Consider the following 26,285-nt stretch of genomic DNA (forward strand, 5'->3'; position numbering starts at 1 on the left):
TGATTCCGATCCGCATCTGGTTCACACTTGTGCGGAATCAATTTATCAAAAAAGACGTGGAAAAAATCAGCATCAAAAAGATGTGGATTAAATGGGTCTGGTGCACTTCAGTGTTTCGATTTAAGTGGGAACCAGGGTCATTTGAACCGGTTCAAACCAAATTGCAATCCGGTTTAAAAGGTAGTGGGAATGAGGCCTGTGTCTAGCTGTTTGTGTTAGGTTTTAGTAGAGAATTCTGGTCACACTCACCACGGTGCTGAAGAACTCATCCATTTGTACATATAGTGATCATCTTGAGCCACAAGTATGAGATCAGGGAGGGATCCTGAGGGGCGAGGGGGCAAGGTGAGTGTCAGGAGCCTAAGGGATTGGAACTGCAGGGCCAGCCTGGAGAGAGGATGCATCACACCCAGTCTGCCATTATCCTTTCCCGATTGGCACAAAACACCCGGAGCTTTTCAAAAGCCTCTTAGAATACTAAACCAGTGCTTAGTTCTCACTAGACTGTTTGGTTTTGCAGCTACTCCCTTTGGATTCTTTTCATAAAAGGTTGTTTTGTAATTTTGTCCGTTCACATCCACCTGAGCATGCTAATCTCTCCCTTGCGCTTCATGGTGACCTTATTTTGGCTCTCATCCGCTTCAGTTTGCTATTAGTGGGAATGATGTTCTCAATGTCCATTTCCCCCCTCCTGAGGTTTGTCTCTAGTACATCATTCTGTTCCCTCTCTCTCCTTCCCATACACTCTCTAGCTTTGTCTTTAGAGATAATCGTAGCCACCAAAGCAAATAAGAAAAGTTCTTCCTCTGACTTTAAAATAAAAGAGAGTAAGAGAGGAAGAGAGATGTGCAAATGGCTGGTGTTTATATTCTCCAGGGTTCGATCCTTCCCTAGAGTCTCTCAAAAGTTCAGTTGTGGCAACAGGAGAAGATGCATCATCCCCAGAGTCCATGCTCACTATGCAGAGCCTGCCATTTTGCAGGGATGCAGCAGTTGCCAAAGTATTTCTGAGCAATTGATCATCCACTGTGGGACACTTATCTTCTCCCTCCAACCTCCGACTATCTTTAACCAAGAGAACAAAGAGCCTCCTGGCTTTCAAATTGGTTCAAGGCAACCAACTGCAGCATCAATGAAAACAGGATATACAAAAAGCATTCAATAACATGGGGGACATTAGTGGGTTGGGCTGCTGGGACACAGATCCCCCACTAGCTTTTCTTCACTGATTAAACTACAAATCTGTTTTAAATTTGGGCTTCAAAGCCTTTCCCTTTTTGAACAATCCTCTTCAGAATGCTTCCCAATAACATAAAAATGTAAGAAAAGTTTAAATTCTACCTGCATAACCAAATCTTGAGAGCCAGTGTGCTGTAGTGGTTTGAATGCTGAACTACAATTCTGGAGAGCTGGGTTTGATTCCCCGCAACAACGGAGCATGGGATGAGATTCATCATTGTCCGGAATCCTGTTGGCTTCTTACACAAATTGCCCTACAGAAGTAAATGGATATTTCTTTTCTTTCTTTTTTAATGCAGAATAGCAATATTCGATTCAAGGCTGCAGAAACAGAGTCATGCAAATGGCAGCATTGTGCGTGGATGTGCATTGCCTATGTATGCCATATTATCCCATTTTGGCAGGAACAGTCCCTGCCAAATTAATCCTCTATCAATGTCCTGGTTTCTCTCTCTTCCTCCTCCCACTCTCTCCCTTCCCAGCTTATTTAAGCTTATTTCAATTGCTGCAAACTGAGTTCTAAAGTAGTTTTCACTCCATTAACTCACCAGGGGGGAGAGGAGAGGAGGGGCAAAATGTCACCATTCCCAATAGATCAGGCAAAATCAAACTGCTGCAGCCTCTCCTAACTTGCCTGATCTTCCTCATGAATATCTTTTGTCATATTAACTACATTCGAATGTTGACTGGCCACACTGGTCCCAGTTTTCAACTGTAAAATGATAGATGCTATAGGATCCACAAACACATTTTGTATTAATGAACATTGGAGACTGCATGCATTTGATTGTGTGCACTAAGGAGACAGTATTGTGCAGCCACCATATAATTCTGTGAGCATAAAGTTATGCTCCATGTCCTTGATATAGGATCTTTGTTTCCATCACTATGTTCTTGTTGTTGTGAGGTCAAGTCATTTCTGATTTATGGCAACCCAAGGTGATCCTATCATGGGGTTTTCTTGGCAAGATGTGTTCAGAAGAGGTTTGGCATTGCCTTCCCCTGACTCTGAAAATATATTACTTGCCAAAGGTCACCCAGTCGGTTTCATGGCTGAACAGAGATTCAGACCCTAGTCTCCAGAGTTGTAGTTGAACAGGCCACAATTTAGGAATATTCTGAGGATTAGAAGGCACTATCTTACACTGTTTCCATGCATTCTCTAATTATTTAAGTTTTTATGCACTCACCCTTTTACAATGTGGGCATGCTTTTGTGTGTACAAGAGGCTAGAAAACATCCAAAAAGTGCAGATCTCTCAGTTATGGTGTGCTTTATTCTACAAGGAATCTTAGGTGGTACCAATTGTAATATGCTTTTATGTGCTACCCCTACTACATGGCAAAGTATTTTGTGGTGGCTTGATCTTGAAATACCAGTTAAGAGCCATTAACTTTACAAAAGACTTATACCTGATACATCTGAAAATTAGAAGTTATTTTTTTTTAGCTCCAATTTTCTTAGGACAGTTGTATGATAGTGGGGATTGGTATGATAGTGCTCAGCCTTTAAAATGTATTACTTTAAGTCAAGTTATTTGAGGGGGGGGGGTCAATGTCCATGCTGGCTGGCTGTTGTTCCAAAAGGTTATTTTCCCTAGTTCTACTTGCATTCTTGGGATAATGATGACATCTCTGCACTTCCACTTGGCTATTGGCTATTAATTTCCCTTTGCCAAAGCACCTTGTGCCAAAAGGGGAGGATCACTCTCTGTCAGTTTCCATCCCTGTATCAGGCCCCCAACAATAAATTCCTGTTTAATCAAGGTGCTTGGTCACCTGTACTACCCACAGCCCTGCTAATATTCAACAGCCACGTCGCTTGATGTATGTAGCACAGTGCAGAGGAGGCATGAATATTTATTAACCAAACAAGATGTGTAAGGACATAAGTAGGCATCCATTATTCAATATGACAAGGGCGGCTAAATGTGTTTGTGCTTGGAGAACTGACTGGTGAGCTGCCAACACCAGCAGCTTGTAGGCTTCTCAATAGCTTTCGTGACCATAATGTTACCATGCCCTGTTGTTAGGACTGTAAATGCTGGCCTGCCTTTTGCAGCTGGAAGCACTGCTTCCTAGAGGCCAAATAGAGCCAGAATCCTATTGGCAATTTACAATTAAAACTGTATGCAAGTGTAAGCACTTTGGGGTTATGCCAATGTGTGCCAGTTGTGCTGGTTATACCAGTGTAAGCACTTTGGGGGGGGGGTGTTGTTGTGCAAAGAGGTATTCAGTGCCTCCTTGTGCAATGCTTCCCCCCCTCTCAGCTAAACTACAGCAGCTGATCAGCTCCCAGAATAGCTTTAATCCCTGGGCACAGATTGGCTGTCATTTGTCATTAGTTACACCAATATACACCAGTATAGTTCCCAACAGGATTCCAGCCTTTCGTCCCATTAGCCTGTGCACACAAGCACAGCCATATCACCCAAATGGATACTCCTTTCAATGCTCCTTTGGATGCTTCACCAGTCTCCCCACTTTGCTCATCCCATCCTTAAGCCCTGCACCCCTTCCTTTTTCTTCTTCTTTTTCAGAAAAAAAAGCCAAATTACAAACCCTTGTTTCAAACCAAATGCCAAGCTTTACTGCAAATTTGCAAAATATGACTGGGCCTTCACCCTTAAAAACAAAACAAAACACAGGCATAAAATGTACACTATAGGTTTAGTAAATCTCTCTTATCCAGATTTCTGAAATCCTAAATATTCCAAAATCCAAAATTGTCCACAGTGCTAAAACAGTGGCTACTGCAGAAATAATCCAATTTGACACCATTTTAACTGCCATGACTCAGTGCTATTGGATTTATAGCTTGTTGTTGCACCAGACTACTCTGGCAAAGAAGGCTAAATAGCTCACGAAACTACATATCCCAGAATTCCATTGCATTGAGCCATGACAGTTAAAATAGTGTCAAACTGCATTATTTCTGCAATGCAGATGCAGCTAGTGACACCTTTGCTTTCTGATGGTTCAGTGTACACAAACTATGTTTCCTGCACAAAATCATTAAAAATAATGTGTATAAAATTATCTTCAGGCTAATGTGTATAAGAAGAATCAAACATGAATTTCATGTTTAGACTTGGGTCCCATCTCCAAACTATCTCTATATGTATATGCAAATATTCTAAAACCTGAAAAACTCTGAAATCCAAAACACTTCCGGTTCCAGGCATTTCAGATAAGGGAGACTCAACCTTCTTTTTAATTGGGAACCTTTAATGTGAACTCCACCATAGACTCCCTGAAATGGGGATGAGTGGCAGCATATGGAGCCCAGGCTGCAAAACTCATTAAACTAGAAAGTCAAAGAGTGGAGGCAGTTAATACATTTTGGCTGATCAGGGAGAACTTGTAGATGGGAGGGAGAGAAAAGGAAGGTCTTATTGGCTGCTTATGGATTGCCGGGAGGGTTTGAAGCTGTGTGATTGGACTTGTTTTTATCAGAAATGGAGCTGAATGGTCTTGGAAAGAAGAGTTTTAGACCTGGTTGGGTAGGGAAATCATTTGCAGACTGAGTGAAGAGTGCTACAGAAATTTGGGGTTTGCTTTTCCCGGCATCCCAGCCAACAGTGGCAAAAAATTTGTTTCGGGTTGTTTTGGGGAGAAATCACAAATGGCTGCCATCCTGTTGGTGACACAGGGAGACACAGAATTCAGAGACATGGCCATTTTAGTCGGGAATATCAGTATGCAAAGGATCTTGTAGCACTTTTGAGACTAACTGTGCAAAAGAAGTTGTAGCATAAGCTTTCATAGACTTGGTCTACATCCCCAGAAGCATGCATCTGAGCAAGTAGACTAAGTCTTCGAAAGCATAAGCTACAACGTCTTTTGCACAGTTAGTCTCAAAGGCGCTAACATAATCCCTTTGCACAGACAGACAGACAGACATTACTTTGTCCCTTGTACCACTACCACTGTGCCACTCTTAAAGGTCTCCAGGAGTGGCAATTGCTGCTCTGGAGGCGCAATTTTCAGATTCACAACCAAAATCGGAGAGTTGTCAAGATATTGGGAAGAGCGGTCCAGGGGGGAACAGGAGGGCACATAAAGTCATTGGGCATCAGTTCATCCACCCTTAGCATATAGAAGCTACAGTCGAACAACATCTAGAAGGCCATGAGCTCCACCCACAACCTTGCGGTAAAATGTATGATTTGGAGAGGGCTGGATGTAGCATTTAATAAAGGCAAACGGTAAATCTGAACTTGGAAGGAGCTGCAGGGGGTACCAAAACAAATCAAACTAAACCAAAGTATTGTTGTCATCTCTGCTATGCAGCTGAGAGGGTAAAGTGTGAGGTTCTTTAGAAGCCCTCTAAACTTTAGAAGTCACCTGCAAATGGCCTGAGACAGCCTGCCAGCAACATTGACCTTGCCTTACCTTGAAGTGAGATGAAGTGCTTGCTTCAAGCTGCTGATTCCAGAGGGAGGACCTTTTTTCTGTCACCAATTGCCCTCTATGTGTTATTTTAAAAATAAGCAGAGGTAGGGTGTCGTTTTGAGTTTACAGGTATTGAAAACAACAAAACCGAAAAAGCATCAAGGCCAGAATGGGAACAGAAGGAAGAGGCCCTCTGGATCAGATCAAAAGTCCCTCTAATCTTGCATTCTGTTTCCCACAGTGGCTGAACAGATGCTTCCAGAAAGGTCAACTGGGGCACAGAGGGAATTGAACCCTTTCCTTGTTAATCCCCACAATTGGTATTCTGTGCTGCACTCCTGAAGAACATTGAGGTGCTATAATGCCATATTTTAAGACATAGAGTTAAGATGAGAAATCTCTAGCCCGTGGGCCAGATGTGGCCCACACAGTTTTCCCAGCTGGCCTCCAATCTGCTTTGGCTGTGATTGTATATAAGAAGCTATTTAAATGCTTGGAATTCAGTTGCATGGAACTGATCTCTGGTTTGCAATCTAGGAAGCTGTTGCATGGTAGCTCTCGTTGTTGTTGCTGTTGTTGTTGTGTGACTTCAAGATGACATTAAATCCCTATTATAGGGATTTCTTAGCAAGATTTATTCAGAGGAGTTTGCAATGTCTTTCCTCTAAGGCTGAAAGAGTGTGACTTGCCTAAGGTCATCCATAGCTGAGTGAAGTTCAAAACCTGGTCTGGTACTCAAACCACCAGGCTATGCTGGCTCCAGGCTCTATCCACTACTAAAATATTATCACTATAAACACACTCTCTCCTTCTGTCAGTCAGTACAGATTCATCACATTTCCTATACAGCAGTATGATACAATATCATCACATTACCCATATAGCAGGGCTGGGCCAAATCTCACCATGACCCATCCAGAAATCAAAAACTGTCTTTCCACCAGGCAAAAAATCTCTTTTTTAAAAAAAATGCTGGACTGCCTTTCCTGGAAGCTGCTTGAAGCAGCAATTCACTTTTGAATTAGGTTGCAGGGGTGAGCCTGCACTGTTTCATATAACAAAACACTCAATGTCAAACCCAGAAGTGGTCCTCAGGAATGGACACCCCCCCCCAGACACTTCCTTTGGGGCATTTTGGGCAGATACTGTGGCTCTCAAAAGGTCCCAGAGCAAAAATGTGATCCCCTCCTGGGCCCAAGATAGTTAACCACCCCATTATATTACTACCTTAGTTCTCCAAGTGCCAATCTTTTGCACACCTATAGGATATTATTATTATTATTATTATTATTATTATTATTATCATCATCATCATCATCATCATCATCATCATCATCATCAGCATCATCAGCATCAGCATCCTGACATGGAGGCCAAGGTGGCTTACAACAAGGTTAGAACAAGACAGAGCTCAAATCCTGTTGATATAAAAGTTGGTTGTTGTGTGCTTTCATTTTCAAGTCATTCACCCTAAGGAACTTATCACAGGGCTTTCTTGGCAGCATTTGTACAGAGGCTCAGAGAGTGTGACTGGCTGAGGGGCACTCTGACAGTTTCCATGGAATGAGTGAGGACTGAACCCCAGTCTCCCAGAGTGCTATTCCAACACTCAAACTGGCAAGGGAATCCCAGTCAGGGCTCTCTCCTATGTTCTTAACAGACCTAAGGGAAATCACTAAAGCCTACAGAAATTTAAAAAGAAAAAATTATAGGGGGGAATGTGATAAAGTCTCAAAACCATTCCAGTAAAAATGGATGAAGCTCTCGGACATAAAATGCTGTCTATTTAGAAGAGGGAAACAGTGCTCTGAGAAAAAAGGGGGGTGGAATGGAGTGCTCTGAAAAAAGGATTGGCTGGCTGGTGGAAGGGCTGGAACCCTGAATAAGAGCCTTCCATGTGCCAACATTTTGTTTATTGTTGTTAATCTGTTTTGAACGTTGCTCTAAGGCCCAGAGAGACTCTCCAACTGGCAGGCAAAAGATTCTTGACTTCATTCAGAAGTGTTGAAGACTCCAGCTGTTCCCTTCTGTCTGTCTTCTCCTAGGCAATGAAACTGCCATTGCTCCTGAATTTAGGATGCTCAAGTGAGCCCCCACCTGTTTTGATCCCAAAACGAAGTTAAATCAGAATTCCTAGTTGCATGATCTGTGCTAGCAATGGGGAATGTGAGCCTTTCCCCAGGAGCTGATCAACTACAACTCCAGCCATACCATAGGTTGTGGCTAATGGGAGCTATAGTCCAGTGACATCTGGTCATCTCTTTCACAGGTCTTTGTCAGAGACTTTTTGCTGAAGAGTGGGATATAAATACTCAAAACAACAACAACAACAACAGCAATTCATCTCCCATCTATTCTGTGTAGAGTACTTTGACTGAAATGGAGTCATTGTAATGGAATTCACAGAAATCCCAATAGGTATGCTGTTAAAGATGCAGTTCATTGATATATACGAGACATTTAGACTGCACCTTCCATCATTTCTTGCCATTGGCCATGATGACTAAGGATGCTTGGTTTTACAGGCCAACAGCAACTCTGGAAGTCTGTGTGATTCCTATCTTCTCTTTTGCCTCCTCAAGCTGCTGATTGATGTGGAGATAGTGTCCTCAGGTTTTCAAAACAGCAATAAAGGACAGTTGAAATTCATGACAATTAGAAAGGAGATGTTAGCAAGTTGATGCTCTGTGTAAATACCAAATCAAAGTATTGGTTTTAGTTAATGTAGCCATGTGTTTCTCTGTAAAATTACCATATTCTCCACATTATATATTGCAAACGTGTTCAGTCTTTATGAAGGATCCATGTACAAAAAATATGAGATTTTTGGCATCTTGTTTAGTGTATAAAAATGGTAAAAACTGGGGACATCCTTCATAATAAGGCACTCCTGCAGTCCTATAAGGGACAAACTTTCCAACCCTCAGATAAGGGACATCCCTTCTAAAAAGTGACACTAAGCCTGCACATTTAACACGCCATTGCCTGCACATTTAATATCACATGTAGTTTGACCCTAAGTGTGAAATTTTAAAACTTTGCCTCCACATAGATGTAACTCACGGGGACTTTGCACAATCTGATGCTCAGCATGATGCAGTCAGGAAACACAAAACAGAGAATAAGGCTATATTGACAGGAGAGGAGGGAAGAGCAACATCTGGCTGATTTTTGCTACAAGGGCAGGAATGAGGACATTGGCTCCTCAAATAAGAATTCTGCTCCCCCCCTGAAAAAATTTCAATCTCCAAATTTCTAGCATTTGTCATGCCCCCACCACACCCTGAGAGTTCAGTTTCAGAAGACAAAACAGACCTACCGCATCTTGGCCCTCCTCCAGCTCAGCCTGACAGCCATCTGAATTCTCCAGAGGAGAAGGTAGGAGAGAGAGAGCTCCAAGTCCTCAGGAAAGGTGAAGGCATCAGCATTTGGCACAACCCCAGTTCCTCCCCACTACGGGCGAGGAACACACGCAGCTGGGAAATGCCCTCTTGAAATATGCTCTGCAAGGTGGTGTGGGACTGAGTCAGTAGGCTTTATAAGTCAGAAGCCTTTCCCCATTTCTTCTGCTGGGAACAAACTTGGTTCCTCTCTCAGCCTGCATCTATTGTGAGATACAGCCCTATGATTTATCACCCTGGACTGTTTCTTAACTCTGATATCTTGCTACTCCGCTGCTTTGATTTACGGCTCCTGACTCTGTTTGTTATCAGATACTGATGCCGCTTGTTCCTTCAGCTACTGCACCTTTGGCATTCTCTGCATTCTGTTGCAGTATGGGAACAGGACAGCATTGCAGTAACCAGGGCCCTGTCTACATGGGCAAGGATACTCTGAGGGCAGCCCAGAGTATTCCTAGCCCCAGAGCTACCTCAAACCTCTCCTGTTACAAAGGCCCTCTGTTCCAACTCTGGCCAGTTATTTGCATGGGTGTCCCACTGTGTTGCCCAGCCCATCTGCTGCCACCATGAGTCGCTTCACTCTGAGGTCAGAACAAGGCACCCAGTTATGGTCACAAGGCTGGGCATCTCATTCAGATATCATAGTAAGTGATTGGCAGCAGCAGCAGTGGCATTGGGCAGCTCAGTTAGACACGTTTTAAACAAGTACCTGGCATCAGAACAGAGAGCTCTGGATCTGCTAAGAAGATCTGGAGCAAAAATTGTTTTACTCTGTTATAAGGCAGGTATATCCCAGTTCTAGTGCTGATAAAAACTGTATTTATAATGCTCAATGGATGGTTTAAAGCCCTGTCTGGATGGGCGACAGGATGCCACACAACTCAAAGCACCTGTTCATGTCAGAAACATGATTTGTGACATTTGGGTTCCCCATTGAGAGGATGGGGGAAGACGCTTTATTTTGTCCCTGCAGGCAGAGCCTTAACTCCCATCAGCCCCAGCTATCAGAACCAGTGGAATTGTCATGTACTGGCTAGCTTGGGTTCAGAAGTATAAGCCTCAACAGAATCAGAAAGATGCCAGCCACAGATGCTGTCGAAACGTCAGGAAGAAACTGTTCTAGTCCCAAAAACCCACAAAAAACTATGGATGTCGGCCATGAAAGCCTTCAACTCCACATCAGAATCAGAAAGCTTTACTGAGAAAGCTGAGTTATTCACAGCATAACAATGTTGTCAGGACTAAAGCATTTTGGGTTATTGGGGCGCATTACAGACGGGCCCATGAGGCGCCGTCATTGCACTGTCATTACGCGCGAGGGGCGGTGCTTCCTGACACGCCTTGCCCCTCGCACGTAATGACTACGTCAAAATGGCAGTGGCCTTTCCACACGGTGCCGCCATTTTGATGTAGCGGATGCTCTGCGTCCGCACGTTGTGTGGCGGAAGTGACACCGCGAGTGCACGACTAGCGCCTCGCAGCGTCTCTTCTGGGGCCGAGGGAGGAGCGCGATTTTTGCGCTCCTTCTTTGCTGCGTCCGGGAACCGCGCGGTTTGGATGGTGCGGTTCCTGGATGCAGCAACCAGCAGCGGCGCGAGACTGCCCCTTCTGGGCCGTCTGTAACGCGCCATAGTATATTAGAAGCACATAGCAATTTAAACATTTCTGCAGGCTTATAATCTATTTGCCAACAAACCAAAACATTTTCTTTTTCTAGGCCTGCATCTGCACTACCAAATTAATGCCGTTTGACATCACTTTAACTGCCATAGCTCAATGCTATGGAATTCTGGGGTTTGTAGTTTTGTGAACTATGTGGCCTTCTTTGTCTGTGAGCTCTGGGGCCACAACAAACTACAAATCCCAGAACTCTATAGCACTCGGCCGTGATAATTACAATGGTGTCAATCTGCATTACTTCTGCAGTGCAGATGCAGCCTAGTACTATCCTTCCTTTCTCTTTCATGCCAGATATTCTCATGGAACTAACCTTGATAGCTCATAGCTCTGTGTTTCCTCCCTACACATCTGTTCATTATCCAATGCCCTGATGTGGGCAGAGCCGGGGCAGCGGGTTGCATGATGGGAGTTGTAGTTCCCTACTGCCCTTAAACACGTGGTGTAACAAACTTTCTCCAACCGCAATGCTGCAACATGGTGCCTTTATTGGCAACAGTTAACCAACAAGGTCTAACAGACCACAGCTCAGTCTCGAATAACTGAAGACTCTGTCCAATTCCTCCGTCCGAGAAAGTTAGGTCTGGAGACCTGTGAGTCCAATTAGATTCGGGGCTCTTCTGCCCGAATGTTTCTCCAGGGGCTCCCGGTCCCGCTTCTCCCAATCCTTGGGTTCGGGCCCTTGCCCCACCTCTGCCTTTACTGTCCCACCATTCACTCACCAAACCCTTCGTATCAGCCTTTCCCCAACGTCCTCCTCTGGATAAGGGAAGTCACCTCCTCCCTTGGGTCTCTTAACTCAGAGCCTCATGGGGGCCTGGAGGTCTAGGGCTTGGTTTAGTCTGTAGGGACACGGGTCCCCAACCCGCTGAGGCTATGGATCCCTAGCGTCCCTAACTCGACCGCCTCACCACACCCACCTCTTCCACGTCGACCCTCTTCTCGCACACGGCTGCTCCTGCCTCTTTATACTTTCCCATGGCTCCTCCTTCCTTTCTTCTGGTTCCACCCCTGGGCTTCTTTCCCTTATTTCCTCCACCTGATCGCTCTCTCCTCCCCCAACTCTCTCCTCATTCACCTCTACCTTATTACACCTGAACAATAAACAGTACTTCTACCCAGCATCACCATCTGTATAACAGATCATCCAATATTATAAAGCACATACAAAGCATATGCCAATCAAGCATGGCAGGATCCATGATCTTGACAGCAATCATAGGAGCTGATGTTAAGCAACATCTGGAGGGCTACAGTCATGCACCAGTTCAGCAGAGAATGCTTCCAAACATTCTCTAAGCATTTCTAGTCACATTCAGATTCTGCGCTTCTGAATTGCCAAACCCTTCCCTACCTTAAATTTCTGCAATAAAACAGATACACTCCAATAAAGCACTTTGACAGTAATGTGATTGGCAGTAAATGTTGTACTACTAAAGTGAAAACACAATGGAGAATTAATGGGGAATGTACAGCAGGGATACACATACACACGCACATGCATTATAATTTATGCAACATTCAGATGGTTGTTAAAGATCATCCCACATTTCATGGACAGAAATAAGGATGCTTTTTTTAAGGTTGAGTCCAATAATTCAGGAAACTGGCAGTGGGGATAGGAACAAGACAACTGCTCACAACAGAACTGCACAGGCCCAGAGATCCTTTTCTGCATTGCTTTCAAGTCATTTCTGCTTTTGGTGACTCTAAGGAGACCTTATCATGGGGCTATCTTGGTGAGATTGGTTCAGAAGGGAGTTGCCATTGCCTTCCTCTGAAGCTGAGAATGTGTGACTTGCCCAAGGCCACTCACTGGGTTTCCTTGGCCAAGCAAGGATTCAAATCCTGATCCTTAGAGTCTTAAGCCAACACTCAAGCCACTGCAGCACACTGGCTCTTCCTTTTCTGCATTATTTCACATTGTTTCAGGAATTCTTGTACTAAAAATTAAATCTGAGTGAACATAGCTCTTTCAATTTCACAACCCCATTTGTAACGCTACAAAATGTTCTGCCTGGATTAGTCTTAAGAGAGGGGTGCATTTCAAGGGCTTCATCATGGCACTACTTCATACCTAGGCTCATTCTAGCATGGAAATTGTATCACTTGTTGGAAGCCACTGTATTCTCCATCCTTTGGAACATGTCTATATCAAATACCCCCGTTTTTCCCCTGGAGCTTCATGGTGTAATAAATATGGCAGCTTCAGGTATGGCAGGATTCTTCTGAGTTTTGCCCACATCTAAACTTTCTGCTGAAAACATAGAACCCAGTATCCTATGAAAATGGATTAGAAGAATATACTTGCACTGCATAGTTAATACTCTTTGATACCACCTGATCATGGTTCTGTCCTGTGGAAATCCTAGGATTTGTAGTTTTCATGCAGTTATTAGAATTCTTTTCTAGTGAGTTCTACTTTATCCTCCTGAACTATATCTGCTGGGCTCTGCAGCAGAGCATGCTAACCAAAACCATGAATGCATCTATATACATTACATGGTTTTAACAGGATGATAACTGTAACTGTAACAGCTGCACTCCATTTCTGGGCACAGTTCAAAGTGCTGGTTGTGAACTATAAAGATCTGCATGGCTTACTGCCAGACTATGAGGCTGTACAGACGGGCACCTGGATGCTGCCCCTATTTGCCCCAGATTCATGTCGTGGCAACCACACACTGCGGCCTCTGGAAGAAGCAAAAAGAAGCCAATGCACCATGATGACACCTCTTCCAAGCTGTGCCATCATCATAGCGCATGCCGTGTGGACAGGCATGCACCAAAATGGTGTCCAGGCGGCTCGGTAAGGGCTTCAAGCGTATGGATGTTCAGCCCTCACCATGCGTAGAGACCATGGAACGGGGTGAGGTTGTGGAACTTCCTCCTATGGGAAGCTAACCTGGCTCCCTCCCTGGTCTCATTTTACCAGCAGGTAGATGGGCTTTGGGGTAATAACTGGTTGCTGAGGAAGGGATTTTTAATGGGGAGGTTCTACTTTTATTTTCATTATATTTTAAATACAGTGGGTCCTTGGTATCCACTGGGGTTTGGTTCCAGGAGCCCCCATGGCTGCCAAAATCCATGGATGCTCAAGTCCCATTACATATAATGACATAGTAAAGTGATGTCCTGTATATAAAATGGCAAAATCAAGGTTTGCTTTTTGGAAAATATATATATTTTCAAGCTGGGGATGCTTGAATCTTGGATTTTAAAAAATCAGTAAATATGGAGGGCTGACTCTAACCTTTAATCTGTTTTAAATCAGTGCTGCCTTTAATAGGTTTCTTTAATTATTTTAAAACTTCTTTTCACTATGATGATTTTTTAAAGTGGCATTTTGTTTTAATCTATGTTCTGAGCCATCATGAATAAGGTATGGAAATAAATAAATAAATAAATAAATCCATCCATCCATCCATCCATCCATCCATCCATCCTATGGAACCTTGGAATTTGTAGTTTGGTGATATACTTAAGAGTTCTTTGTCAGAGACCTTAGTCCTGTAGTTTAGGAGAGTGCACCCTAGCTCCCTAACGGAATTCTAGGTGTCTCACCAAACTACATTCCCAAGAGTTCATAAGATATAGCCTTGACAGCTGATGAGGTATCAATATGCTATAACTGTTTAAGGTACATACACCCTAAGGTGAACGTTTGATGAATTCATAATATGGGTGCTTCATAATATGAGTGCTCTATTGATCTCAGACCTTTGCCAAAGCAACTTGCATCACACCTTGGGAGACTACCTTGAGTCCTGCCCTCTTTTAACTCAGCCTTGGCTACTTGGGCTGCATCTGCACTGCAGAAATAATCCAGTTTCACACTACTTTAACTGTCATGGCTCAATGCTATGGAATTTTGGAGACTTGGATTTGTTGTGGCACCAGAGCTCTCTGACAGAGACGGCTAAATGTCTCACAAGACTACAATTTCCAGGATCCCATAGCATTGAGCAGTTAAAGTGCTGTCAGACTGGATTATTTCTGCAGTGTGGATGAAGCCGTGGAAGGAGCTTCCCTTAAGCTGGATCCTCATTGCCATGTGATCTCTGCAAGATCTTGTCCAGCACCTTTTGAGCTCGCTGTTCTGAAAGAAGAGGATGAAACCGATCTCCCTTATCTGTCCCCAGGAGACTGTCCTTGTGCCTTCTAATCACTTTGCTTATTAAAGAACAGGAAATTAAATCCCTGCCAACCTTTTACACATTGTGATTTGTCTTGCAGCTCTGTACAGGAAGGTCAAACCAAGCCCTCCTGCACAGAATACGGGATAAGTTGGGATTGAAAGAACATTGCTTCTTTCTGAGATTTGATAGCCTCAATGGGTGGAACATGTCATCAGAAAGGAGAAAGGAAAGAGAATGGTGCTGGCTAATGGGTTCTGGGAGTTGTCATCCAGATATAATGGGCTGAAGCTTTTGGACAGGGAGTCAGATGCTAGAATCCTTTTGGTATCTTATGCATGAGTAAATTCCCCTACATAAACAATTGGACATTTTTATTGGATGCAAAACAACCACACTCATTGCAAGGTTGTGGGAGCAGAGTTGGGCATGCAGTGCCATTACACATGTACAAGGTACATTGTATGTAGCACATAGAGGCACACAGAAGGCACTTCATACAGATGTGCATTCTGTGTTGCTCACAAGTGCACACCTACATTGATGGTGCATTAGTTCCATCAATAATTCCACATGTGGGAGTTCCATTTTACTGTGCCATTGTAATTAATGGGACTTGAGCATCCTTGGATTTTGATATCCACGGGGGGTCCTGGAATCATAAGAATTCCACATGTGGGAATAATTCTGAGCATTAGTCTGCTCAGTCAGTGTTTTAGGGGTGCCTGCTTAATGCCACAAAGCACAGAATGGATATGTGGGGCAGGTCCGAAGCCTTTTGTAGTAACCTTAGGAGCCCTTATGGACTGGGATGCAATACAGAAATACTTTAACTAAATATGGGGATACAGTTGACTCTCCCCTTCCATAGCCTTGCCATCTGTGGATTGGAGCATCCGTGGATTGCCCCGCTCCATTGTTCCCAGTGTCACATGCTCACAACGGGAACAACAGGACTTCATGTCCCATGGATTTTGCTATCTGTGTGTGGGAGGGGGATCTAGAACAAAAAACCCATGGGTAGAAAGAGCCACCTGTATGAGCAGATGCTTCGTCAATTCCCTCACCTCCAATGGTGAGTCCAGGGGAGCCATAGTAGAATTCCCACATGTGGAATTCTTATGCTACACTCAGTCATTTAGTATCTCAGTCCTTTTTGTGCTACGCAACTGAACTGAGGGTCAGTCTATCCTGTAGAGGTAATGCACTTTGAACAACTTTCAGGGCTGCAGCTCCATCTTATGGCATCCTGGGATTTGTCATTTTGCAACGTCTTGAGTCTTCTCTGCCAAAAAGGGCTTGTGCCTCACCAAGCTACAAATCCCAGGATTCTGTAGGATGGAGCCAGGACAATTAAAGTGGTGTCAAACTATTATCTCTACAGTATGTAGAGAGATCTTGTAGCACCTTTGAGACTAATTGAAAGAAATTGTCAGCATGAGCTTTCGTAGACTAAAGTCTACTTCCTTAGATGCATAATAGTGTAGATTTCCAGAGTGTAGATGAACTCTAAGACTTGGAACATCCAGCCTAAAATTCACGCTGAGCCACAACACACATGGAGCCACCTGGAGCCAGTCACTTTGTCAGCCTGGCCTACCTCACAGGGTGGTTTTGAGTCTTTCCCTTGTGTTATGAGGATAGAGTGAGAGGTGAGGAGAGTCACACATGAGCTCATTTGGTGGAAATATGAAATATACATGCTGATGATGGTCATATTGTTGTTGTTGAAACCTCCAGCTTCAGAGGTAGCATTTCTGATGTATCTTTGATACAGCTGTTATTGTTGTGTGCCTTCAGGTCATTTGTAACTTAAGGGTTCCTGGGGCTGAGAAAGTGTGATATGTGCTGTAACTAAAAACAGACATAGGGGAGGAGACATAATAAGAGATGGGCTATTGTCTTCATGTTGCACTTGCAAACTCCCTAGCACCATCTCTTTGTCTGCTGGAGTTGGCTTGGAAATTAGCCAAGAATCAGGTTGCTGGACTGCACAGACCTTTGATCTGACCCATTATGAGCAATGCATCAGCACTATGCCTGGTCACTTTAAACAAAGATTCAGCTTCCCACTTATTGCTGAAATAGAAGTCAAGCACACTCAGGTCTCATTATCAGAGTCCTTGTGTTTTGAGAAGAGACTGGCTGAACAGCAGTAAGAAGTGGCTGAGTGGTTTGAAAGGTTCAGTCTGCACTAGGGAATGCGTGTCAAAGTAATAGGGCCAGCGTGCAATTGCTTGTAATCAAAAGCCATTCCTAGGTGGCTCGTATCTCTTTTCTTGTGTCTCCCCACTCATGGATTTATGTGGGTGTGTGAATCTTCAGCACCTAAATGTGAAAAGCTATGAGCCCTGCCAATTCAGATTGGGAGATTCCAAGAGCCTCACAGAGTTTGGACTACAGTTCCCAGAATTGCCCAACCAGTATGGTTACTGGGATTCTAGCTATGTTGTTGTTGTGTGCCTTCACGTTGTTTCCAACTTATGGCGAGCGTAAGGCAAACCCACCATAGGGTTTTCCTGGCAAGATTTGTTCAGAGGGATTTTGCCATTGCCTTCCCCTAAGGCTAAGAGAGTGTGACTTGCCCAAGTTCACCCAGTTGGTTTCCATGTCTGATTCAAACCCTGGTCTTCAGAATCACAGTCCAACTCTAAAACCACTATGCAGGTTTTAAGGCTTTAAGAAAGTGGTCCCCAAACTTTTTTGGGCTACCACCCCCTTTCCTCTTTAGTGACAACCTTAGCATGCCCCCATCTTTAGATATTAAGTCTACTGTTCTACTGCAAATTCAAAGCAGCTAATTTGGGTCACTGCTCCCTTTGCCACCCAGTCACTGTCATGGTGCCACACTGCTGTAGTGCCACTTTCCTCCTAAGCAGTCCACAGCAGCAAAGGACAAGGCTGGGCACAGCCTTCCAAACCTTGCTGTTGTGGCACCACAGCAGCCCAGCCCTCCAAACCTCACTGTCAGTCAGTCTGTCCCTCTGGACCTCACTGTCATGGCACCGCGGCACCATGGCTTTCTGGACCTAACTGCCATGCACCACTCTGCCACAGCTCCACTTTCCTCCTGAGGAGAACAATGCCACAGCACTGAAGGATAGGGCTGGGCACAACCCTTCTACCTCGCTGCTGTGGCGTCATTGTCCTCCTGAGGAGAGCAGCCCATGGCAGCAGCAGCAGTGGAGACGGGGCGAAGGCACAGCTGCCCCCTGAAAACCCTGCCCCACCTGGAGCCCCAACCCCTGCTTGCAAGCCCCACTCCTCACAGTGGGTGACACTGGGAGCAGGGACACCACTGAGCAGCACCACCTCCAACTTGCCAGCCAAATCCTGGCAAACCTCACAAAGCTTAAACAGGGTCCCATATTTGAAAGCCATTCCTTTTTTTCACTCCTCCCATGCCACAATTATTGTTGTTGTTGTTGTTGTTGTTCTTTATTTATATAGCACTGATTTGCACAATGTGCTCTAACTCCTTGCTCCAGTCAATCAGTGTGTCTGTCCCAAAATAGTGCTGCTTATAGCTGCAGAAACCATGCCCTGCACCCAACCACCACTGCTAGCAAAAGATACGGCTCAGAGAGTGAGCTTGTGTCAGAAGGTGAAGAGTGAGAGACACCACCACACAAATGATCTGCAAGGCTGTGTGGTGATTTTAAAGGAAGGATGTTTCATAGAGCTCTCACCCTCATCATGGTCCTTAAGGCCCCTAGTTCCCTTGTCTTTCTTGCACACCAATACTTTGACTGAAGACCCCCCCCACTTTCTCTCTCTCACTGTCTCCCAGCTGCCCCCTTTCCCCTCAAAGCCCCCTTGGACGTTTCCACTAACTACCCCCTGGGGAGGATTACTTTGGGAATCACTGCTTTAAGATTATAACCTTTCCTCTGCTTTCCCCTTGACACAACTGATATTTAGGGGGTCAACTGCTTTTGAATATGAAGGCTCTGGTTTGCTGTGATGGCAAATCAAGGGACAGATCCTATGAAGAGAACCTTTCTGTATCTTAATGCTTGAGATAATCATTGCTTGCTTGAAGCTAGTGGAGTGCATCTACAGTGCAGAATTAATGTGCTTTGACATCCCTTTAATGGCCATGGCTAAACACTGTGGAATTCTGGGATGTGTAGTTTGTGAGATATTTAGCCTCCTCTTGTCAAAGAGCTCTGGAGCCACAATAAACTGCAAACCCCAGCATCCCATAGGATAGAGCCATGACAGTTAAAGCAATGTCAAACTGCATTAATTCTGGAGCATGGCAGTAGCCCTGGACAAAGGTGAATGATGCTTGAAATCCAGCAATCCTAAACTTCAGCAGTTTTCTAGAAGACTATAGGAGTGGTGTGAAGATGGGAGAGACAAAAATGATTGTAGAAGTGGCACAGCTTTCATAAAGAAAGAAAAGAAAGAAAGAAGGAAAAGATGATTGATAGATAGATGATAGATAGATAGATAGATAGATAGATAGATAGATAAGAACAATTGTTCCTTTGAAAGGTTACATGTAAAATAAGGATGCTTTTGGAGGTATAAGAATATCATTAGTGGTACTGCTAGTTGGCGAAAAGGGAGCTGGTATTTCCTTCCTTCCATAAAAATAGACTTATGAATAACTCAGTAAAATATACAAGGAGGAGCAGAATTCACAAGGCACCTATAAGTTACTCTACTGCATTTTCATATTGTGCTCACACAGCCGCACATACCTGCAGTGCTCAGTGCCATGCTATGAAGGCCAACAGGATAATTGAGTTTTCAAAGAGGATTAGTCACGTTCATGGAGGACAAGCAATCACCCTTGGATGGTTATTAGCCAGGGTGTTCCAAAGGTTTATCCTCAAGCCAAACATGGCCCTACTAAATCTCAAAGAGTCACAAAAGGGAAGTGACTTCTGGAGGGCTGTCTAATAGCGCTGTTATTTTACCATTGCCTTTCTCCTTGAGCCAGTGAGAGCTGGTGGGTCTGATGTAAATGCCACAGCTCCAAGTTTTTAGTCCAAATTTTAAAGGTACTACCCAAGATGCTGAGCTTATTTGGTGGATAGGGCTTAGCCTCTTGGAGAACCCCATTAAAGTCTGGGTTAAAACCCAGAGTGGATTCAGTACCCCACTGGCATTAGACCCTCCAACTGCCCCTTGAACATCTGGACTGACTCTTCCAGGATTGCAGTGCTATACTGTGACACTGCAAGTTTTCCGTATCTGGTGGTGTGTATCTGCACCAAGCTGAGAGGGAAGTCTGTACAAGGTCAAGAAACTCAGGTTTGCAGATTAGCAAAGCTCTTCATGCCCCAAGACCTCAGGTTTGCAGATTGCAGACTGATAATGTTTTATGTGGCACAGGTGCTCAAATCTGCAGACTGATAAGACTGATCCTAACTGGAGTAGGTGGGATACAAATAATGTTTATTGTATTAAAGTCGGCCATTCTTATACACAGATTTTTTTTATACATGGATTCAAGCATCCACGGTTTGAAAATGTTCCAAAAAAGTATAAATTTCAAATATCAAACCTTGATTTTCCAATTTTTATAAGGGACACCATTTTGCTATGTCATAATATTTAATGGGACTTGAACATACAGAGGGGATCTTGGAACCAAACCCCAGTAGACCCAAGGGTCTACTGAACTGTATTGATAATGTTTCTTTCATGGCATAGGAACTCAGCTTTGAAGCCTAGCAAAGTTTCACATGACACAGGAGCACTGGTTTGGAGATTGTCCACTGCAATAGCAGTTCAAGTTTGCAGACTGGCAATGCTCTGAATGTCTGAAATCTGTTGTAAGATGTACACCTGGCTGCACTAATTTTACTTTAGCCTTATCCTCCACCTTTGGCCTCACCAGCTTTTGAAATGTGGCCCTGATACACCTCCCAAACTGGAATTCCACTGGGAAACTCCTGCAGGGAATATTGCAGGGTAAAATGCTGATGCTTGGGATTCCAGTGACTCCATTTGGCCACTATCCCTATTTTCTGCTTCCCAGTGCTCACACATACAGCCAAGATTACACAGAGGCAATAATCCTCTTCTAGCAAGAATTATCCTCCCTCTTCCCCCCCCCCAAAAAAAATGTTTTGTACCTCTAAAAAGCATGAGATATCGCTTTGGCTACATATAACTCCCTCTTGTGTGTGTATGTATGCATGTCTGTGTGCATCTGGTACTATTTTGATAATGCAAGTAATATAATTGTCCTTGTAGCCTGAATACTGAAATAGAAGAAAGGATGACAGTATAGATGCATGGTAAGGGGGAAGCACACAAGCTGATCTAGACACTGCAACCCTGAAAAGCAGCTATTTATATACTTTGTACCCATTCTTTCCCATGCATTTGTCTGCTTGTACTGGAGCAAAATAATAAGGGGCACATTTCCCTAATAGCTTCAGCATCGTGGAGAATTCCTTGCATAAAGGAGTGGGGAAAGTGAAGGCCCCAAAGCTGGGTTCTGTGGCTCCTGATTCCCCCTACAAGTCCCTACCCTCTTTTTTATTTTATTTTTTATTTTTGCTATTTTTCCAGAAAAACACATCAAAAGATTTCTTCAAAGGGGGGGGGGCATGTGCAAATACCCTCCGACAGATCCCCAGATCCATCACCACCCTTTGCCTCCTTTTGACCATATATCAGCCCAAATAGCAATATTTTGCTGCTTCCAGTTTGACCAATATATGAATGATAAAAAGAAATTTTGATTAAGTGAACGGCTGGGTGTCACCCATTGGGAGGGTGGGCCAGAGGATAAATTGGTCCATCTCCCCCTACAAATTGTCTACCCCCTTTAATGTTCAGACTAAAAGCCAGAGAAGGTTTGCCCCTTTGAGACAGAAGCCACCAACTGCCACTGTGTGGATCACATGTGGTTCCTACCCACCAGTTCAGAACTGGTGCAATAAATAAGAGGACTGTTCATAGTAGCTTTGGGAAACTTGCCACGGGAACAACTGTCTACTCTGGTAGAGACCGTAATGGCTAGGGAGTAACTCTCATTAAACTCCATCTTGTCAGCATGCTCCTCATTGACTTGTGCGCTGTTTGATTTAAATTACCATGGATTGCCTGCTCAGTTAATTGCATAACCATGCATTCTGCATAAGAGCAAAAACTCATAAACTGCATCTCCCGTGCTCATCTCCCTTTCATCTTGTAGCAATACAAGAGAGAAAGAGAGAGACTGTCTATTAGAAGCTAGTCACCACGGGCCCATTCAGACTACACAATTACAGGGACTTGATCCCACTTTCTCTGCAATAGCTACACTCTGCACAGTCCTGGGGGCTTGTAGTCTGGTGAAGCACTAGAGCTCTCTGGATGACAAGTCTAACTCCCTTCAGGTCCCAGGATTCCATAGAATGCAATTGTGCCAGTTAACATGGAACCCTAGTGCACTCATTGTGTGGCAGATCGGATGCAATTGATTTTCCTGTGCGTTCTTTTTAGCTTTTCTTGAAGATATGGTGCCTCTGGATGCATCAGTGCCTCTGAGCTTTTCTGAATAAATATCTGGGGCCAGCTCTACCATTAGACAGTGTGATTTGTAAGGATAGGGGAAATAGTCCAAAAAATGGTTTTAAAATATCTTTCTCAAGCATCAGGAAACTCTCACAAGGAGCATCCTAGACTAAGGGGAATATTTGCAAATCATGACTAATTTTGTGCAAATTTCACATATTATATGTCCGTGCTGTTTTCTGTGCAAAAAAAAAAAAAAAAAAAAAGAAGAAGTAGGCTATTTTTGTTTTTGCACAGAATAAGTCGCAAACTGAATAGTCTCTGGAAACAATGGTTTTTGAAGACTTTCTTGCCACTAAGAGAAATTTGCTAAAATTACCCATTGCTGCTTCCTTAGAGAACAAAATTAAGGTAGTAGACTGGGGCCTCAATCCTTTTTTGGTCCTAAATAAAGTAGAGACAGCCAAAGTGGTGTAATGGTTTGAGTGCTGGACTCTGGAGTCCAGGGTTTGAATCCCCGCTTGGCCATGGAAACCCACTGGGTGACCTTGGGCAAGTTGTACTCTCTCAGACCCATAGGATGGCAGAGGCCAATCCCATCTGAACAAATCTTGCCAAGAAAGGTTCACTTTAGGGTTGCCATTGGTTGGGAATGACTTGAAGACACACAACAACAGAAGTAGACCCATTGAATCAGCTGGATTCATCTACATGTTGACTCATGGTTGAACAATTGAATGAATTGGTCCACTGTACTTGGGATAGCCAGCAGGACACCAACCTGAGTGTCATAAAAGCAACTGGCTCATTATTTAGTATGCTATTATATTTTTACTGCTGGGAACCTGAAGAGACGTTTGTGGGCTTTTTTTGCCTCATGTGGCAAAATAACTTAGGTGGCTTGTGTAGGGAATGACATGATTTGCTCCTCCACCTCAGGCAGAAATATGTTTTGGGCTGGCTCTGAATATCACCCATAGAACAGGCCAACAACTGTGACTAGTATCTTTGGTATATGTAAGTTCCTCTATGGAAACCGGTGGACATTTTTGCTGAATGGTTGTTCCACAAGTTCAGGGTTCAATGTTCTACTGGCTCAGGGTCACAGAAGTATGAGTTCTGCATGTGGTGCAATTGTGCATGGGTGCACATAGGTACACATACATGCACACATAGATTCAGTTACACATTGGCTGTGCAACATTGCAGTTCATCAGTTGTCTTGCAACTGCTGTGTAACTCCAAGTGCAGAAAGATATGCCCCTTCTCCTGATTATAGGATTCATTTGCAGTTTTCTTCATTACATTGAACTTGTACCTCTGCCTTTCCCATAAATCCCTGTGGTGAGGGGTTCAATTTCACCACATTAAGAACACTGATCAGGATGCTCAGACTGCAGGCCTGCTCCATGATCTTCCTTTTACAGGATACATGACGTGTGAAAGGAATGCTTCACCGCCCAAATGGATTTGTTCAAAGTGTACTTGATTTGGGTTTAGAAAGCTTTTGTTCCTCTTCAGGAAGCCATCATCAGCATTGCTTGACTTGTCATAACCATGTCTCCATCTACTGGGCATTTTAAGGAATGTTGTTTAGAAGTTGTCCTGAGGACTGATATGCATCTGTGGTTTCTGGGCTTGTTTTTTGTTTGTTTGTTTAATTTTGTTTTGTTTCTTTTGTCAATCTATCTTTTATAAAAGTAACAGTTACAGCAGGTCATAAGGGGATTGTGATGACATGAGAAATAAGTGACAGGGTTAAGCCCGATCATTGCTGTTCTCTCTAGTGCACCCCTGATGCCTGTGCAATATTTGCATTGTGACCATCATTTGATTATAAGATCTTAGTAAAGCATCTGTTTCACCAAACCATGGACAGAGAAGGTGTGGTATTCCAGACGTTGCTGAACCACAGCTTCCATCACCCCAACCACTGCCTATAATGGCTGGGACTGATAGCAATTTCAGCCCAACAGTATCTGGAGGGCCACAGTTTAACCAATGCTACTGTAAACTATTTTTATTCATGATTAATAAATTTAGAAATAATGAAGGTGATTGTTTTCGTTTTCTAAATTTCCTCCAAAGAAGTCAAGGTGGTGTTCATAGTTACTGCCACAAGTACCTCTTTCTGTCTTCAGAATTGTCACATTAAGTGAGTTAGACTAAAGAGGTAGTAACTGACCCAAAAACATGGAATTAGCTTCCTGGCAGAGCATATTCAAGTCCTAGTTCAACACTCAACCAGTCCAGACAAATTCTAATCCAACTAGAACCATAAGTTAGGTAAAGAGATCATTGTTCATTGAGGTTGAGGTTGTTTGTCTGAATTACATGGCGCTATTTGCTCTTTCATGGTAATACACTAAATTTTGGATTGGAAAGACTGTGGTTTTTGTTAGAAGCTAGTCGATGGGCAATTGTAGCATTAATAAAGGCTTTGATTATATGACCTCTCGATGTACCCTAACTTCAACCAGAGTTTGAGAAAATTCTTTTTTATATATACTACAACCCCCCCCCCCCCAAAAAAAAAATCTCAGCTACCAAAAGCCACTGACCAGGCCACCTGAGGGATTCTGTCCTTCAGAGGGACCTCTAAACATTGTGCCATGTCTTTCTAGTAATACTCAATATCTTCACTTTCAGAGGTGTCCAGCTCCCCTTTTTCCACCATTAACATGGAATGACATGGAATAAGAGGTAGGGGGCCTTAGTGTGATGCTAGCCATTGTAGCTCAACACCACAAGAGGCCACCAAGCTTGAGGAGACCAGTCTACACCTCTCCCTGACCATTTCCTCATCTTCCCATTCATGGATGGATTCATGACATGTCCTCCAAAGAATGGAGAAATTCTAGTGGAGACAACCAACATTGCCTCAGGTCTCTGTCTCACTGGCTCTTTCTTTTTTCCCCAGGTGGTCAGCCAGATTGACAAGTTGACTTCAGACTTTGAGTTTGAGCTGGAGCCAGATGATTGGACAACAGCGACGGTGAGCAGCACATCCAGTAGCGATAAAGGAGGTGGCATGTTTGACCTTGGGAACCTGGATTTCATGACCTCAGATATTCTCTCTGACAGCTGGGAGTTCTGTTCCTTTCTGGAGGCCTCCACGCCATCAGACTCCGGCGATGGCTCAGAACAGCAGCAACAACAGGGACGCCAGCCCGACTACCGACTCATGAACGGTGGGGTGCTGATCCCCAATGGACCCCGGGTGGGAACGCCAGATTCTTCCAGCGAGGAGGCCTTCAGTTCAGTCCCAAGCCACAAAGCCCAGCACTCGCGGACGCCGGGCACCAGGGAGCGGGTGCGGTTCAGTGACAAAGTCCTCTACCATGCTTTGTGTTGTGATGATGATGAGGAAGTAGACAACAGCCCACTCCCAGAGGACCCTCCAGAGGAACCCAGTGAGACGGCACACAAAATGGGACCTGTCAGCAAGACAATGCCACGGCGGTCCCCTCACCTCAGTAGTGCTCAGCAACAAAAGCTGATGAGGAACAGCAGCACCCAGACAGTGTCGGACAAAAGCACTCAGACAGTGCTGCCTTATATCTCGAGCAAACAGAAAATCAAGAGCAAAAACTGAGGACTAACGGGGTGGGGGTGTGCTTGGGGTCGGGTGGGAACAGCAGGGGGGGAAAGCTTCAGATATATATAAATATATAAATCTCTCTATATATTTAAGTCAATAAATAATAATGATATGATTGAAAAAAAATCCCACCATGGTGACAAGATATCATCATGAAACTACCTATCCATAATTGTCAAGACTCAGGGAATTTCAATTGTTTTGTTTTACTGAATGGCGCTTTGTTTTCTAGCTTAATAAATGCCGTGCTCAGCCAGAAATACAAAGAAACACATACCCCACCTCTTGCCTGAGAAAAATATGGGGAGTTTAAAAAGAGAACTTGTTTCATGAAATTATCTGGAGGGGGGATGTTGACAAAGTGAAGCAACCT

At 43.9% G+C, this 26,285-nt stretch overlaps 1 protein-coding gene across 3 annotated transcripts in view; it reads left to right on the forward strand.

The window, feature by feature from the left end:
* The window catches only part of INSYN1 (inhibitory synaptic factor 1), a 111,511-nt gene extending 85,596 nt beyond the window's left edge, over window positions 1-25,915 (forward strand). For all 3 annotated transcript variants that reach the window (XM_042471619.1, XM_042471620.1, XM_042471621.1), the window contains one exon: window positions 25,232-25,915. In XM_042471619.1, the coding sequence (XP_042327553.1) occupies window positions 25,232-25,906 (675 nt within the window). In that variant the 3' untranslated portion in view covers window positions 25,907-25,915. The remainder of the gene's footprint in view (window positions 1-25,231) is intronic.
* The last annotated feature ends 370 nt before the right edge of the window (window positions 25,916-26,285 follow it).

Source organism: Sceloporus undulatus, chromosome 6, assembly GCF_019175285.1.
Source record: "Sceloporus undulatus isolate JIND9_A2432 ecotype Alabama chromosome 6, SceUnd_v1.1, whole genome shotgun sequence".
Taxonomy (NCBI): domain Eukaryota; kingdom Metazoa; phylum Chordata; class Lepidosauria; order Squamata; family Phrynosomatidae; genus Sceloporus; species Sceloporus undulatus.